Source organism: Paramacrobiotus metropolitanus, unplaced genomic scaffold (genome assembly GCF_019649055.1).
Source record: "Paramacrobiotus metropolitanus isolate TYO unplaced genomic scaffold, Prichtersi_v1.0 Parri_scaffold0000143, whole genome shotgun sequence".
In the NCBI taxonomy this organism is placed as follows: domain Eukaryota; kingdom Metazoa; phylum Tardigrada; class Eutardigrada; order Parachela; family Macrobiotidae; genus Paramacrobiotus; species Paramacrobiotus metropolitanus.
In genome coordinates, this window is record NW_026570363.1 from 108,711 (window position 1) to 126,722 (window position 18,012).

The window sequence follows — 18,012 nt, forward strand, 5'->3', positions numbered from 1 at the left end:
AAGATGACTAAATCTGCAGTAAATAGCTGAAAGTATGGAAAATTATACTCCAAACTTCCTAATTAAATATTAAATTTGGTCATAATTGCCGTATGAGATACACTTACCGCAGCAACAAGTGCTACCAACAGCAGTATCCAAAGTGATTTAAGCACCTGCATTGTGTACACAGAACGTTTAAATAATTCAAAACACCGTTTAAATAAATTCAAACCCAGTAGTCCTTTAGAATAAAATTTAAATTTTCATAAGTATGCGCGCCAACGATCTTTATATACTTTGTAAAGAACAGAATTTTTGTCGCAGTGAACAACCATGTGCCGTTGTTTTGCATCTGATGTCATTAAAAATAAAAACATTATGATTAGTGAGGTATTCCAGTTAACATGCAGCAGTTGTGCAAAAGCCCTTTGCGGTTATATTTAGCTCTGTTTGTACTATTTTTTGCTTTTCATCAATGACTACCCTAGTATGTAATGTGTACCGTATAACGTGTCAACAGCCGATACTTGGTAGTTGGTACGTAAAAGTGTTTACTGCTGTTTCTGTCATTAAAAAGATCAAGTTCGTTCCCTCCAGCAATTGTGAAGACATACAACGGTTCTCAAAATGTATGTAGAACGAAAACAATAACAACAAACAACTTCCGCAAAACTTCGATAATATTTATGTAATCAAGCATTTGAAGAAAATATAACATGAGACCGATTTGGATGTAAAATTCATAAGCTTCGCTGTTGAAATGCTTTGCCACCATAATTATAAAATTGAGTTTTAAGAGTGCAAGACAAGTACGCGACCAGATACCGGTGTCCGGTCACGACAACAGTTAATTAAATTATAACCCACAAATTGTTATTATGATTGTTCCTCTGTATGACACAAAAAACGTGGTATGGTTTAAATTGTTGGTGCAAACATTTAGTGCATTAACGAGGCTCTAGTGAATAAATTGTGTTTAATTTTCGATTGAATTTTTATTTACAGTCAGTAATGAGCAAGGAGCATTTTCAATTTTTTATTCAGGACATAAACTGCTCTGAATGGGCTGTTTGTGAGCCGTACAACATAGAAAATGCACCCCTACTACAAATGCACACTAAATCGCGGGATACCGCAGTATTCCTGTGCAGCGCATCCATTCCGCGCTTGAACTGCTTTCTGCGCTAACAAATCCAGTAACACACCTTGGATACATTGATCACATATTGCACTGAGAAATAAAATAGAAGCAAGTGGCATTTCTTTGTCAGGTTATTCGGTTATTCCATCCGGATCGGCAACGGAGTCTCCGTCTTCCAGTTCCGGTACACAGCCGACCGGCGCGGGACAGCGGCGCTTTCCGTCGACGCCGGGCATTACGCTGAACTACAATGGAAAGTGTAATTAAATAGAGTAAATCAGCATTAATGTACCAGAACCGATTTGTCAATCAGCTGTTCGACAAGCTACATAAGCTTTACGATGGCGTACCGTAGCGAGCACTGCAATCAACAGCACCATCCAAAAGAGCTTCACTATTTGCATGGTTCCTTTCTTTTAAGTTAAGTAATAAAGAGGCAAAGAAATCTGTTATACACAGAACATTTAATTGAGGTAAACGGTTTGTGAAGCGCCGTTATACAAACACGAGCGCTTTATATATACGCAAAGCGCAGGCGATTTTAGCATAGGTAAATGCCGTGATTATTGTACTTGTAAGTGGCACGTAACTTATGGTCTGCTTAGTTCTGACTTCATTGCTAAATAACAATTCAATGGTGGTTTGTCCATTAAATCCGTTAACGTGATTGTACTGTATGTATGTACTGCAATCCGGCTGCGGTACATTACGGTGTATCAGGGTTATGGTGACGCACCGGTGCGTCAACGGTACCGTTGTTGTTTCGAGCATAACCTGCGGTATATCGTGTCGCTTTTCCATTAACTACCGGTATCTTATAGTACACAGTCGGAACATAAGAAAGTAATGCGGACTTTTTCTCGTGAATGTGTTCGGAATTGTTAACAATTTCTTCGTGGTAAAACCCTATAAATCCACCACAAAAACTCGTTGTTGTGAACTGATATACTGCTGGATAAAATAAGAGAATCGATGGCAATCATGGCATAAATAATTATTTATATCTTCTCAAAACCGATGTCTGTATAGCGATTCAACTGATGCTAGCGCAAGAATTCAATTATTCAAGGCGTGGTTTTGATAAAGCTTTTTGAATGGATTATCACGTTAACCAAGGAAAACTCGGTGCTGTTTGATAATATTCCCATAAAGTAACAATCTTCCATTCGTACATCTTTACAGATGTCTATTTTCTTCCAGTGGATAAGAAATTGGATTACATGTGTGCTTTTTAGCTAACCTTCTCTTCTAGGCGTACGTTATTGGTTTTATGCGTTTCTCATAATGGCGAACTGGGAAAAACACTAACACGTAAAGCACATTATCCAAGCACCGGAGAGAAGAACAGATTACTAGCATCTAAAGCATGTAAAGGCTAAAGTACTTAGCTGAACACCAGATTAAGTACGTAAACCGGCTGCGAAGAATGTATCACTTAAAGGATATTCATCAATAACATGCTTACTACCGCTAATTAACTCCGTCCATCATGTAATCACACATTCCTTCGCGAGCGTTGGCACGGATGTCGATCTGCTCTTCTTACTCCATGCAATGCACGGCCGTCAACACGATCGACATCGCTCTTAGGGAATGTTTACGGGTAGAAACCACAGCTATCAATGATGCAGTAACTGGAACTTTTCTCCGCCGGCATTTGTTTCACTCAGGGAACCAGATCAGTACAGACGCTGTACAATGAGGAATTCCTTATTATCCGTTTACTTTACACTTTTGGCAATCGAGCAGATAACTGGTAAGCAATTCTCGTTCCTATACCTGGTTCACTTTATTTACATTTAAGTTATGTAACTCATTTTAATTTAGTTACCCTGCGGTTAAAGTTGTAAATATAACTGTTGACGCATTTAAAGGTTTTACGTATTTGTTGCCTGAATTTTTTTATTGGACAGAATCCATCCTTTACATAGTCAGTTTTAATAATCATCTATGCAGTAGTTGCCGTTTTAAACATGTATATTTCTTAAAATAAATACGCACGATGCAGTTAATGCAAAGAATTAACATGATGTTTTTCCGGGTTAAGCGTAGAAGCCTTCAGCTAATTTCAATAATTGCAGGCAGCCAACGAACGCCCCTCACCGCCACCGGTAACGAGCGATCCAATTCGCAGTCCGATGGCACGTGCGGATGTCCCTGGATTGAATATCTCTGCGAGCGCCGCTGCTTGGAGAAAGGATACGCGCGCGGTGGTAAATGTCATCGATATGTTAAATTATCCTGTGGATGCTACGGTGAACGAGGCCGGCTACGGTACAATGTATGCTGATACATGCTGAATGCTGATGCGACCAACATCTGCAGTGGCCACAATTAGCGAACTAGTGAAAATACTATGATTTATAAAAACAAAAATTAATTATATGGCAGTGGAATTATTGTTGCTGGTTGGTGCATGCAGTATTGGTAATCTTTTGAGGGTCCCGTTTATTATGTTGGGTTTGTTGTGGGAAAATATAAGTTGTTTGCGTAATTGTTAGCAACCATTTTACGTTGTTACTGAGCACAGATAAATCTGTTACAACTTACTAATTAATAAAACTAATTTTTTTTTAATTCCCAGTATGGTCTCTACGCTTTACTCAACTTTGCTTATCGAAGTCCCATATTTTGTAGCCTAGCATAACGTGGCAAACGGTAAACAATCAATAACGGTAATATATCTCGAAGGGACAACTTCCGGGCTGCATAGCGAAACAGCCGCGCAGATTTTAAGATACCCATTCTCATTCTCTTTGTTAGCTATATTCAAGTTTATGGATCGTTGTGGTTATATATTTTGATACGAAATGTGTTTACCGCTGCAGCCGAACAAATAAACAAATAAATGTGGAACTGAATAATCGTCGACGCCAGCGTGCAACAAATGTCAATTCCGCATTTCATTACCAGCATTAAGCATATCAGAATTTAATGCTGCTTTAGCCGGTGGTGCACCGCATACTGTACGGTTTATGTATAGTACACTAGGAAAATCACGTAGCCAAAATGCATAATACTACAGTAAGATCTCACGACGTTTCTACAACGCCAGTTTCTGGGATTCTGACAATGCGAGTACTTATACTATATACGAGGTATTTACACCACAGATTTTATGTTCACTTTACGTCGTAGTTTACGATTGTTACTATCACGTTATCTGTTTGGTCATGCAGCACTAACGTGATGCGACAGAATGCGGAAGATAAATATGTGGCGAAATATATGGCGATATATTTGACGGAAGATATAGTGGCGATATTTTTGAAAGTAACCACATCTGGATACCAGCTTACTATTTGAAAAGGTCATCTTATCCTGCATTACATATTCTGCATATGTTCTGGAGTCTTGTCGGATCAAAAATGGTGAAATTAGTACTACTGGGTGTTTTGGGTTTGAGCCTCTTGTTAGACCACGTTGCAAGTAAGTCTACATAAAGACACTAAAGTACGGATACGAATCACACGGCGCTCCTCAGTCACGCTCCTCTACCACTCAAAATTATATTGAACAGTTCTGTTTATACAGCAAAAGCATACAGGGTTTGAGAAATGTTGATGATTATTGAATGTCCTACTTTCCTAAAGGTCAAGCAGGAAGAGGAAATGGGACGCGACCGATCATCCCGCGACCGCTGCTTCCGTGTGGATGCCCGAAAACACAATTGTGCAATGAGACCTGCAAAAAACAGGATAACAAAAAAGGACGTTGCCGTGGAAAATTCTGTTTGTGCCAGGATAAGCGGGACAAATGGTCACCTATCCAAACGTGTTAAGCCAAAAATCGGCTTAAGATGCAAAATCCTTCTGCAAGCCCATATGGACTTCTTTGTCAGTTCCCTGCACGGCTCCCCAGTCATCTTTAAATTGTGGCTAGTAACTGCAAAACATAATACTGGCTTTTTTTAGCATTGCTTACTTTTTTTAGCTTACATTTATATTGGTTTTTGCTGCGTAAGTAACGCACGAACTTTGCCGGCTTTTTGGTGAAGCTATCACGGAATTTTTAAAATGAATATAATACATATGTTTTGTGTGCAGCCACAATGCGGATAAATAAAGGTATATATTAGGCCTAATAACAGTATGTAGAATTATTTTCTCTGTACTGCTCCCAATGTAATAATGAAATGCGAAGCACAACGCGTTAAGCATGGTGAACAGCTTCGAATAGAATAATTGGTGATTGGATCATGTACCACAAAACCCCCCTGGAGCGTGCTTACGTGTGCTGTCGAAGCAGATCTAGATCTCCAACAGGGTGTCACTCGCTATTTCACCCATAATAATATAGAAATACCTTCCTACGTCTATTATCGTAATCGAAGTTTAATAGCGAACATGTAGAAAAACAGCAATTAATATAATGAACGTAACAGCAGTATTAGCTACACCGATATAGGCTCGGATTCTGTCTACCTGTCCATTTGAATTATTAACTCCAAGGGAAACTTAATCAGCAAAACTACCATGGCTAGCATGAAATTAAATTCCTGTATATTGACCATTATATTTGTCTCGTGATTCCTAGTCAGGTTATATGTGCGGCGCAGGCAGATTTGGGCGCAAAGCGGGTTCAAGTTTGTTGAATTAGTAATCCAAGTCATTCGACCCCATGCTGTTAGCCGCCTGGAACGAAATTGTTCTTCTTCACCGGATGTGGCTGTATTATTTTGGCATATCGTTTCAAATAATTACGTTTCGAGTTTGAATTGTCGTATGGTAGAAATTACCGAAATTTGCTGTCATGACGAACGACTCGTCCATCCTGAACACGACCGTTAACGAAACTGCCGGGCGGTCGCTAATCCGCATATATGATGCGCACCTTACCGCGTGGTTTGCCGTGAATTTTATACTGATGACAGTGGCCGTGACCTTTCTAGTCTTAATCATCTATGCCGTGGCCAAAGGAAAAAAGCAAGAGATTTCCGCATCGCAAACGCTGATTCTGCATCTGCTGTGCGCGGAACTCGCTATCTGCGGTGGATTGTATCCAGCTATACAGTTTACATACTATTTACCGACATTCCGGTTCGGCACATATTCTTGCGATCTGTTCCAGTTCTTCTACATGCTGATCGTCGGTGCCGAACAGTGGACCATGTTCAGCTTATCATTAAACCGTTTACTTGCCATCTTCGCCCCGCTTTCCTACGGCAGATACGTGAATAAACGCTCGATGCTGTCAACGCTCGGCATCGCCTGGACGATCCCGCTAATCGTGACCATCATGCCGGCCGCCAAGATCGGGGGACAATCTGCAGCGATGTACATTCCCTGGAGTACGTGTGTCGTGCGGCCGTCTCCGTCGCTAGAAACCTGGGCATTGCAAGCGGTGAATTTCGTCTGTATGGTTATCCCTTTAGCCGGGACGATTTTGTCGTATTCCGTCATTCTGCTGGGATCGTGGAAACGGTACGGTAGTGGTCGCTCGGTGGTGGATCAGCGGTTTGTTACCCATGCTGAGCAGATGGAGCATGCACGGCAGCGGAAGAAGCTGGGGATGGCACGGATGCTGTTTGTCTCCGCGTTCTGGTATATGTTGTGTTATCTGCCGCACACGATGATTGTGTCTTTTGGACCGCAGCTCTACGCGAAGTATCCGCATCTCGGTTTGTGGACGCGTACGATTTATTTTATGGGATTTGCTGGCAACCCGGTAATGATGCGGTATATGAATCAGAATGCGTATGTATAGCTGGTTGTTGATTAAACTCTTGCTTGTGTTTGCAGGTAATATTTTTCATCATGTCACATGAATACCGGATGCGTGTTTTATCGCTCATCAAGGAACATACACCGATTTTCAGTCGTCCCACTTCTCATACGTAATTATTCATGTACTAATTCTAATGCTGTAGTACAACTTCAACCAAAACTACTGTATACTGGAACGTCTCTTAATTCTCTCGCATATATATAAATTCAATAAGCCGAAAATATATTTTATGGAACCAATTTTATGCACATAGTAAATATATGAAATACCCGCACAGTTTTGCATACGGTACACATTGCGTGTATTATGCAGGAGCTACTGCTCTGCAACATCTATTATTTTTGGAGAAGGCCATGCTGTGGAATCCCGTAAAGTACCGTGAAATTTTAAATACACACCTATTTTATGAATTTTAATTTTTCCAAATAAATGTCGTAAATTTGCGACCGTTAATTCTGAATGCAGTAATAGTCGATTATCGAAAAACTACAACTTTGTTTATTCCTGTTAATGGGGAGCTTTATCCTGTCAGCACTTACGTATATAACAGTCCATTCTTACTTAGTGTGTAACTGTGTATTACGTATTTTCGGAGTATGGTATCGAATTTTAGCTTATGCAAAGGCAAACACGGTTGAGTTAGCATTCATACAAAATAATTTAAATGGTAATAAGCGATACACTAAAGTGTACAGAGCATGCTTCGCTGGGATAGGTGAAATTCAATTTGGATAAGCAAAATTATCTTTTATTAATACGGTCTTATAAAGATTTTCTTCCAAGCTGCCACTCCTTTTAACCACGTACGGAAGAGATATTTAAATGCACCACACAAAAACGGGTCGTACAATACACACAGACTCCGGGTAATCGTAATACTTAACGCTCCGGCGGCTATTTTATTACATTAATTTTGCCATTCAGCATATCAAACGCTAAATTATTTATTGCGGATACTTGCAAACATTTTTATGGATAATGAACAAGCAGGACATCACCGTTGGGATTGGTACAGTAGAACTGGTCGGCACTGAAAGCCGACGTCCGTTGACACTTCTCCTTGAGCTCTGTCCATTTCCCTCCTGATTTGGCCTTCACATTGAAATCCTTATCCTTGACGACAATCACGTGATCGGCGTCATAGATATCCCCACCGAAACCGTTGATTTCGTAGGGCTTGAATTTTTGGGTGCCGTGGTCAAAGGCAAAGATCTTGATGTTCTTTCGGCTGCCTGCAATAACACTGCCGTCCATTCCCACACCGATACTGCTCAGCGTCTTCTTATCACTACCGGCGTCCAGGAGGATCCATTTACCGGCGACATAACGGTATGGATCGCCGTCGGTGCTGATAGCGTACGCCTCCACGAAGGATACCGGCGCAATCGTCAGGAATTTTTTGTCGCTGTTTGGCACCTGTAAAAATACATTAATTCAATGAAGTTATTGCAAAATGAAAAGGTCATGAGCCAATGCATGTATCAAGCTTGGGTGGGTACGCAAACAAAAGCAATATTTACTAAATTTTCTGGAAACTATAAAGGCCGCAAGCGGAGGTGCCTACCTTCTCCAGGCTGCCGTTGAAGTGGAAACGGGAGGGTGTACCTTCCTGATCCACGCTCCATACGGAATCGTCCCACGCTGTGAAGGCCGAACGGGTGTTATCGGCAATCTTCACCAGTTTATCCTTTCCCTGGTCTTTCCGCCATAATTTGTTGTCTTTATCGGTGAAGTAATACTCCACCGGGAGGCAGTCTCCCGCCGGGATACTGCCCGACGCGTACTGGACGTTCTTCTGCAGGACTTTCCCGGTGGTGTTCACGGAAGGGCTGTGTGCGTCCGTTGGGTTGTCCATATCACGAAGGCGACCATCGACGATCGCTGCCAACAACGCCACGAGAGAAAGTACCACAAACGCCGGAGACTGCATTTTCAAGAAAGCGTTTTCAAAAGGTTATATTTCACACTTATACTTAACCATTTTTATAGTGTTCTAAATTTTACCGCTCCTTTTTCTGTATTTTGCCGCAGGCGAAATAAAATGAAACGGCATAATTAGGAGACCATCTTTAGCATGGTCTTTCGCGGTAGGACTGCAGTTTGTTTTCCAAGAATTTTCAGAAGATGGGCGATAATTTTGGCTGCTGATACCAGAAATCCGCGATCACTAAGTGCTTCCCCGCACCGATAGTGTGAAGTTAATTGCACTTTCCTAATGTTTTATTTCAATTTTATGGATCCATGTTGCCAGATTGTAGAATTAACCTGGCTCGCTGTATACTGATTTCCCGGTGTGCTGAAAGCCAAGATTCTACAATGGCGTTCCCGTTGTGATAATGAGGTTCTTTTTATTGGCGGTGCAATAATATTATGCGGCTGCTTGCTTATTCTGCTGATGTATATTTGTGAGTAATTGCGGTTTCGGCTTTTCATCGCAAACAGTATTGTAGACAAAGTAGTCAATTAAACCGGTTTTTATAGCTTTTCATTTTTGCTACATAACAAGTAAAAGCAATACATAGCAGTTGCAGTCAGACAATGCAGCACTACAGATGATGCTATGCTACATACATAATGCTATATAGGACAATTATTATACTGTACATGTACCTAGTATAACCGGTACTTACTTGCTGGTGCTTGATTACAGCAGCTTTTACTGTATGCATGTACCGCATGTAGGGCTACCGGCTTCGTAATATTTTTATGTGCGAAATGTCAGTACGTATACATACCGTAAACGCACAGATGCCGGACGTTTCAAGATTCAGTAGTAAATAAATCAATATGGCACCACCACCTAAACTAGCATTTCGTACGGGTACGTACCAAGTACTCGTACTTGCTACAAGCAGTGCACCGTGAAAACGCAAACATTCTATCTGTGTAAGAGTGCGTTGCTATGCCACTGATACAGTTGTACAATACACCATGCTGCGTTCAACAAACAGCAGCAACGCGTAAGTCAAAGCTCTAGCGCCGTAAAATCGGGTGCTACTGTACACCGTTATCCTAACTTACTGTATAAGCAGGGCTCAAGTACCTTAACATGAGTAGATCAATTTTAAGGTTTTCTTCCGCTGTGATTCACCCAGGACCTCGCTCGTACAAGGTAAACATTTCATCGAACACCCAGTACACATGCATGTACTTACCTTCCAGGAATTACTCTTGATGTTAAAGATTTCGATGCACGGTTCTTGCAGAGTACTTAATAAAGCCGTTTTGTAATATTGTGAGCTGGCATTTATTCGGAGCGCTTTGATGCCTGCAGGATGAAAAAATAAGTGTATAGTAAATCACATTGCTAAACCCCAAAACGAACGATTCTGTGTTGTAGTTATCTTCAGGGATTTACGTCGGAATCCGGCGCGCATCCACCGCAAAATGCCTCGAACCGCTACAGATCCGCAGCATTACGTTAAAAAACCGCATTGCGGTCTCGCCCATGTGCCAGTACTCCTCGGTTGATGGGTTCGCGAATGATTGGCACTTTGTGCATCTGGGCAGCCGAGCGGTCGGAGGCGCCGCCCTTCTCTTCGTCGAAGGTACCGCCATCTGCCCGGAGGGACGGATCTCTCCAGAAGATCTCGGACTCTGGAAGGACGAGCACATCGCTCCCATGAGACGAATTACGAAATTCATTTCAGAGCAAGACTGCGTGCCCGGGCTTCAGATCGCGCATGCCGGTCGCAAAGGCAGCCATTCAGCGCCGTGGCGCGGAGACAAACTGATTCCGCTGGAGAACGGCGGATGGGAGAGGATCGCGCCTAGTCCCATACGCTTCCGTAAAGAGGAGCCGGAACCGGTGGAAATGACAAAAGACGACATTCACCGGGAAATCGAGCACTTCAGGGTCTGTGCGATACGGGCGTTGGACGCCGGGTTTCAGGTGCTGGATATCCACGCGGCCAACGGTTACCTCATCAACCAGTTTTATTCTCCATTAAGCAACGGCCGGACGGACGAGTATGGTGGATCGTTTTCCAATCGCGTTCGGTTTCTGGTGGAAATTGTACGCGCCGTTCGGTCCGTGTGGCCGAAGGACCTGCCTTTGTTCGTGCGGATCTCCGCCACGGATTGGACGGATGGCGGGTGGACCAAGGAGAATAGTGTACAGCTGGGAAAGGTTTTGAAGACGGAGGAGGTGGATTTGATAGACTGCATGACGGGTGGGATCAATCCCTACGCCAAGATCCCGGTTGGACCGCTGTATCAGACGGAGTTCGCCGAAGCGATCAGGAAGGGCGCTGGAATTATGAGCGGTGCGGTAGGGATGATTAATACTCCCGAGGAAGTGGAGGGTGTGATACGGGAGGGGCGGATGTGGTCTTTATGGCGCGCGGGTTTCTCCGGGATCCGTATTTTGTACGACGCGCGGCCGACGCGCTAGGGGCACCTATGACGTGGATGGATCCGTATCTGGCAGCTGGAGTTTACACAAAAAAGAAATAAATTATGTTGTGTTAGTTATCAGCGTTTATCTTAGATTGGTTTACAAAGCACTTCTGATTTTTTTATCAAGGAAAGATGCAATGTGGAACAGCAGCAGCTGGAAAAAAAGAAAACCTGCAATAATAGTACGAGTATTGCTTTAATTCGATCTTAGTTTGCATCCAGTACAGTCAGTACTTTTTCAGAATTTGTTGCGTTAGTTGTTAGTATGTATAAAGTAATATCTGTCAGATCCTGCATAAGTGTATACACACCACGCTGTAGGCCCTTACAGTCTGTACAGTTCCTCATGTTTTCTTTGTGTCGCATAAGAAAAGATTGCTTGAAGGGAATAATTATGTTCCTATATGCGTCTCATAAATAATACTTTATTACCTTTTTCCAGTACTTCTGTTGTGACAAGGCACTTCAGATTGCTCGATTAACCCCTGGATCAGCCGTGATTTGGTCATTTGAGTAACTGTTAGTGCTGTTGCACAAACTCGGAACAAGGAAGTTGAAGGAACTTTCCTGCTAGCTATCTCCAGACTGTTTGTCTAAATTGTTACGTTGTCTTAAAAATTTATGATTATTGGGTATATATAGGTTCAAGAGGCAGTCAGCTTTGCGGTACGTTTTTTTGCTAACAAGGAAGATCGTTGACATTGTGACAATAATTAACGTTGTAACCGCCTTCCACAGACGGGATTACTTTTGTCAGTGGTTATTCCAAGATGCGGGATACCCAGTACTACAGTTTCTGCCTGCGTTTTATCTTCATTTGGACAGTGACCGGCTACGCTTTGGCCGGCACTGTTAAGAAGACACCAAGTATAGCTGGATCGAAAGTAAGCAATGCTGCGGTACCTGCAGTATCGAATGCAAAGAATCCAAGCCTATCTGCATCGAATGCCACTTCGGCCACCATAAACACCCAGAAGCCCTTGTCCAGTCAGTCGGTAGTGCCCAGTATTGGTGCTTCAAATGCGAAGAACGAAAGTCTGCCGGCATCGAATGCCACTTCTGTCACTACAAATAACCAGAAGCCGCTGCCCAGTCAGTCGCTAGCACTAGTGCCCGCTATTGTAGCGTCGAATGCAACGAACCAGAATATTGGTGCCACAGGCAACGCTACTCGTCCCCAAATAAGTACGCGGATTCAGCCGTGGGGTTTTGGTTGTGATATGTTGGTTATGAGAGAAATTTGTGCACTGCAGGCTTCGTATGGTGGAAAATAATCACCAATTTTTGTTGTTTCTTACCTCGTCTAGATGAGCTTATTTTAATAAATTACTGTCTCGGAGAATGGTAATGCGATTGTTGTCCTAGGTACCGACTGATGACAAAGGCATTGCTTAAACCGTTCAATTAAAATCGGTATTGTACATGTTTGGTGAATTGATACAGTGCATCGCCGTGCCGCTGCGGGGTGGTTCGGAGTTAGTAGCCTTCTAGTAGCCGGGAAACCGTACTACCTGTAAGAGCGCAATTTGTCGTTGGCTCATTGCACTAAATCTACCCAGTGGTGTTATGGCCACTGTCTGAAACGCTGAAATCTGCGCTAACTGTTCCTTTTAAATATGTAAGAAATTCAGTACATATCCACCGGACTTGAGTCATACAACAGCTGCAAGGTGAATAATGTGCCATCAAATGATCACGTTTTTTAATTGTACTTTTTTTTGCGTTTGTACGCATTATTATCCAAGTACAGTTCGCAGTTGTACAGGTACACTGCACAATAGCCAAACTGCATTACAGAAAATATTTATCAGGCTACTGGAAACTTTTTTGTCAACATTCAGAATTTGATCTTTATGGGTTTGATTTTATAGAATCTGGTGAGAGGTACCATGCAACCTAGGAATCTAAACCAAGACATTCAGTTTTAAAGGCAATGGCATTTTTTTAAGCACAAACGTCACAACGTAAACCAGTGTGTGTTCTATTATTGTGTACTTTAGTTATGCACGTTACCTGTATTACTGGTTAGTAGTATCTACATTACAATACTGCAATGTTCTTATCGTGTTAAATGTAATCGAAATCCATTACAGAGATCTGTTACATCGCTGTTGGACGCATTGTAACCCGTAACAGATTGAACAATGAGCACTGTATCTGTACTCAAGACACATAAAAAGATTGATAATAACTTATCATCTTTGTGTACGACTGGCCTCGTCCGGATCTGATTATTACTGTGCCACGCCTTATGTACCTGTAGGTACATAAAGCACGCTTCTTCACTGATAATTTTGGCGTGTAAACCGTCTTTCATTTACGCCATAATTTCTTTAAAATGTTCCGAAATCTGCGAGAAAACATGCAGTATAAAACAAACTTCAAACTATAATCACAATAGTTCAACTGGAGAGAAATGGAATACCAAATAGGGCGTTCATTGGTACCGAACCGATATAAGCAATAGGGGGGATTGGCAAAAATGTTGAGAATATTTTGTGTAATGATTGGCAGGTGAAATACACAATAAGCAAGGCAGCAGCCAAGCAACCTGCTCGTTGCATCTGTGCCATTTCCGACAGATGTAGAGTTAATACTTCCAGGCGTGAAAGTGCTTCTTTGGTTGGTATAAAATAGCCAAGCCAGCAAAACCACATTTGTGACAGTCAGTACAGCGTAAACTCCGAAGAAGAAGATCAACTAAAAACCGAAAATACAGATTTAGACGCATTACAGTATGGTCTAGCTTTATCGGTAAGTACTCATCGTATGATCGATATCATACATTCACCTTTATTGTTTACAGTGAGAGCATCATTCACCTGCCCGTTAGAGGTGACGCGGGACCAGAGCTGCAGAGAAGACGGGGGCGCTTCGTGGTGTCGTAGCAAATAATAATACTCAATAGCCGGTTCTACGTTTTGAAAGAATGCTAGAAGGAAAGCCACCAAGACCGCAGTCACGGCAAATTGAGGTTTCATGCGTTTGTGTACCCATAGCGGTCTGATTATGGCAACCATGCGCTCACCCGAGTATATAACAAGAATCCTGCAAAAATAAATAGCCAAAATTCTCGTTGGTATATTGCACTTTTTGCTGAACTATCAAGCTTTTTTTTTAAAATAGGCTGTGGATTTTGACCACACTGTCGATTAACATTACCTACCAATCAACCGAGTTGATCAAAGTGTTGCCAATACATGTTATTGCACCGAAGGAATCCAATAAAGAGTTGGCCAGCGAACTGTTAGCGTGACGGGCGTCCTGAGAACTGTTGTAATCCATAATTCTGATTGGAAGCTGGATCCACCTGAAAATGAATGGTTTAATCATTTCGCTCTTATCAAATCTGTCAGCCATTTTGATTGGATTTTCCTGGTTTCGATTCTGTCGCATTACGTATACGAGGATCAACGGCCGAAAGTGCTGCATATTGTAACAATACGTGCATTGATCGAACAAACTTGATCCAGTACGGAATCGCTGAACGGCATAGTTAAAGGTCAAAATGTTTATCATTGGATTTTTTATCTTAAAAAAATTTATACACCGGATTATTTCTGATCCGGGACTGAATAAGCGTACTGGTGCTATAATATTATAAAAAATACAGGATTGCACGTGCTACATAATATTACATGTGTAGGATAGAAAGATATATCTATCTGTATATACAGATATACGATTTCTTACATGTACAAGATAGACAGAAAGGACATCAACACAAGGTAGACATTTGTTGATGTCTGCCTCAGTTTCCTGGCCCATAGACAAACAACAGCACCGTTTCCGATGGTGCAAAGCACCAACAAAACAGGATACGAAACAATGGCCAATAAACGTAAGGGGGTGGGAAGAATGCCAGGATCATAATTTTGGCCACAGGTTGTTCTGGAATTTACCGAAAAATTATCCATAATGAAATGCGTGGAGCCGGCAACTGAATCGTTTCGACAAAAGTTGGCCGCAAAACTGAAGCGATGCAAGGCAAGTGTGATGGCAGCGTCGACATTCATCCTATCCTGCTCCTGCTTTTATTAGCTCTTTTAAAGTAAGGTCCACTTCAGCGTGTCCTGAAGGAAGTCCGTGTGTGCATCCAGGAAAAAGCAAAAAACAATACAGGAAAACGACTGCTTCACCAGGAAAGCCTAATTGTACAGAATCATCCCAAGTAAACAGACATTTACAACAGCATAAAAAGGTATAGTATATTACGCACGAATGTTGGGTTTCTAGCCAGTATCGCAATGATCGATCTGTTTTCTTCCTACGGGAATGTTTGTTCTAACACATCGTCTGCCGTCATTGAGCACGTTAGGAGCACAAAGCTTCCGGCAGCACTTTACTACCTATTGTAGACGTTTTCAAGGTTCTTGTAAAAGCCTTTTGTTGTCCATATACGACTAGCACGTTCTGCATCCGTGAAGTATTTACTCTATGCAAGTGTAAGGACGTGCTACAGTCTTGTTGTGATACCATACCCCGATATTTAAGAAACAGGGAACGCGCGCAGTTAATAGATCCCATTCAGGGAAGCCTACGTAACGTTGGCCCGCCTGCTCGTCAGCCATTTACGTCTACCGTACTACAGCCTCAACTTGTACTCATAGTTGTAGTTTTTTGAATCAAAACTCAAAACGGTGCGAACAACAATGGATTAATCGAGGTGTACACTGTACAGTGTATTGTGTTACGATAATATACACTGTATTCTGTTTGCGAACTCCATGACCTTTTAAAAAACCAACCACAGATAAAGAAGAAATTCCAAACAGCCTTGCATCGAAGTCAATACTCGTGGAAACTGAGTCAGTTATACATTCTGTTGTAAAAAATCATGTTTGCTCCGGAGCAGTTTCCCGGATGGTGGATCACGTTCCGATAGAACACACGTTTTAGCGATGAAGTGTTTACAACTGCACGTGAATGAGGGAACCATGTCTGAAATTCAAAAGATTTCACAGCAAGTTAATTATTCCTAATTCTGCCAGAAGTTACCTTATGACTAAATGGCTCGCACGTTTGACCGAAAAGGTAAAACTGCATGTGAAAATGAGTGACGCAAGATAAGAACTGCATGCCATGAAAAGCTAAATTCATTCATTGGGAAGTTGGCCGGCTTAGAACAGCTCTGCGGGCATGGATCAGTGATACGAGCTTGGTGCGATATTCCGCTGACATGATGAAAAATATTACCTAAAACAATAAAACATTTATTGTAGTTTTTATCCAGAATTTGTACTATGAGGAAACACGTATCGCTGACTGATACCGGTATAAAAGGAAACTCTTTCCCAATTATCGTAAAAGGAGCAGCACCCAAAACGCTCATCTCTTTATCTCGAATTATTTCTAGGCATAAACGTTGACACATAAAATGCAATAAGATGAAAGCTATACTGACCGATGCTGCACACCAATGATCTTTTTTTACCTAATTACAGTAATTACCCAACTAATTTTAATGAGCTATGTTTCAAATCAGTATTTCTTTTAATGTTTTATTTATCATAACAGACATAAACTCTGTCCAAAATTGGAATGGTTCAGCAAAATTACCGTACAGCGAAAGAAATTATGGACTAAGTAGTACCTGTTTGCAGTACATCAAAAGTAAGTGTTAATTGTCGATATACCGAGTACCAAGTAGTACTAACTGTTTTAACTGAACATCTTTTATTCTGTATTTGTTATAAAAATCTGTATCTGAATATCTGTATTTTTATTTGAGTGGATACTATTTTTAAGTACTTTACTGTGTATGTAATTAGTATTATCAAAATTTTGAGATGGAATTCTATTTAAAACAGCACGACAGTTTACCGGATTTCCGGCAAAGCCCATAAAGTACACAGTCCGCGTCCACAATCCAAGGTGCGGATACACCGCATAGAGAAACGGCGCCAGTGACACAATCATCGTATGCGGCAGATAGCACAGTAGATACCAGAACGCGGAGACAAACAGCATGCGTGCCATACTCAACTTCTTCCGCTGTCGCTGGAGGTCACTCTGTTGCGCCGGTGTCAGAACGCTATCATCCGGGACCGTCCGACGGATTCCGTACTTTTTCCACGATCCCAGCAAAATAATTGCGTAGCACAACAACGTCCCGCTTAACGGAATAACCATGCAGAGGAAATTGACGGCCTGCAGCACCCAGCTTTGTCCGGAGGGCGAAGGGCGTACCACACACGTACCCCAGGGAATGTACACCGGCATCGACTGGCCACCGAATTTCGCCGCCAACATGATCATAACAATTAGCGGGACAATCCAGGCAAAGGCCAGCGTGACGAGTACGGACTTTGTGTTGACGTAGCGGCTGTACGAGTGCGGGAAGTGAACAGCCATTAGACGGTTAATGGAGAGGTTCAGCATGGTCCACTGCTCGGCGCCCGCGATCCACATATAAAAGAACTGAAAAATATCGCAAGAATAGGTCCCGAAGCGAAACTTCGGCAGGTAATACGTGAACTGGATCGCAGGATATAACCCGCTACAGATGGCTAATTCCGCTGACAGGAAATGGAGGATGAGGATTTGCGATGCGCTGATGCGATTTTGTCCGGCTTTAACGACGGCGTAAATGGCCAAGATGAGAAAGGTCACCGAAACCAACATCAGGATAAAGTTGACGGCAAACCACACGGTTAAGTGCGTATCAGCGACACTTTTTGGAATTGGTGATCCGGTGCGGTTATCCCATGTATCGAATGTCGGTTGGTTGGAGTCGTTTGCCATTACAGTATATCACGCACCAG

At 42.2% G+C, this 18,012-nt stretch overlaps 5 protein-coding genes and 2 long non-coding RNA genes across 7 annotated transcripts; 4 read left to right on the plus strand and 3 right to left on the minus strand.

Annotated features, from left to right (window-relative positions):
• The first annotated feature begins 4,373 nt into the window (after positions 1–4,373).
• On the plus strand, positions 4,374–5,202 carry LOC129599316 (uncharacterized). Its single transcript, XR_008691903.1, has 2 exons — positions 4,374–4,552; positions 4,717–5,202. It is a non-coding gene; the product is annotated as an uncharacterized LOC129599316 (long non-coding RNA).
• Positions 5,203–5,875: 673 nt separating this feature from the next.
• Positions 5,876–6,868, plus strand: LOC129599324 (uncharacterized). Its single transcript, XM_055497536.1, has 2 exons — positions 5,876–6,819; positions 6,865–6,868. Exons 1-2 carry the CDS (start codon positions 5,876–5,878, stop codon positions 6,866–6,868), a joined length of 948 nt encoding a protein of 315 aa, XP_055353511.1.
• A 616-nt stretch (positions 6,869–7,484) lies between these two features.
• On the minus strand, positions 7,485–8,824 carry LOC129599294 (uncharacterized). Its single transcript, XM_055497507.1, has 2 exons — positions 8,415–8,824; positions 7,485–8,266 (listed from the first exon to the last, which is right to left on the minus strand). The coding sequence occupies exons 1-2, from the start codon at positions 8,778–8,780 to the stop codon at positions 7,820–7,822; spliced, it is 813 nt and encodes a 270-aa protein (XP_055353482.1). The 5' UTR covers positions 8,781–8,824; the 3' UTR covers positions 7,485–7,819.
• Positions 8,825–9,800: 976 nt separating this feature from the next.
• Positions 9,801–11,516, plus strand: LOC129599290 (NADPH dehydrogenase-like). Its single transcript, XM_055497502.1, is given in 3 exon segments — positions 9,801–9,962; positions 10,191–11,166; positions 11,169–11,516. Coding segments are annotated over 3 exon segments (1,176 nt in total). The 5' UTR covers positions 9,801–9,899; the 3' UTR covers positions 11,306–11,516.
• A 2,317-nt stretch (positions 11,517–13,833) lies between these two features.
• LOC129599331 (uncharacterized) lies at positions 13,834–15,236 on the minus strand. The gene is made up of 5 exons (XM_055497544.1): positions 14,942–15,236; positions 14,415–14,558; positions 14,242–14,296; positions 14,071–14,162; positions 13,834–13,948 (listed from the first exon to the last, which is right to left on the minus strand). The coding sequence occupies exons 1-5, from the start codon at positions 15,163–15,165 to the stop codon at positions 13,945–13,947; spliced, it is 519 nt and encodes a 172-aa protein (XP_055353519.1). The 5' UTR covers positions 15,166–15,236; the 3' UTR covers positions 13,834–13,944.
• Positions 13,891–14,698, plus strand: LOC129599332 (uncharacterized). The gene is made up of 3 exons (XR_008691904.1): positions 13,891–14,002; positions 14,055–14,280; positions 14,375–14,698. It is a non-coding gene; the product is annotated as an uncharacterized LOC129599332 (long non-coding RNA).
• A 1,112-nt stretch (positions 15,237–16,348) lies between the features above and the next one.
• On the minus strand, positions 16,349–17,992 carry LOC129599325 (galanin receptor 2a-like). The gene is made up of 2 exons (XM_055497537.1): positions 17,072–17,992; positions 16,349–16,444 (listed from the first exon to the last, which is right to left on the minus strand). Exons 1-2 carry the CDS (start codon positions 17,990–17,992, stop codon positions 16,349–16,351), a joined length of 1,017 nt encoding a protein of 338 aa, XP_055353512.1.
• Between the last annotated feature and the right edge of the window lie 20 nt (positions 17,993–18,012).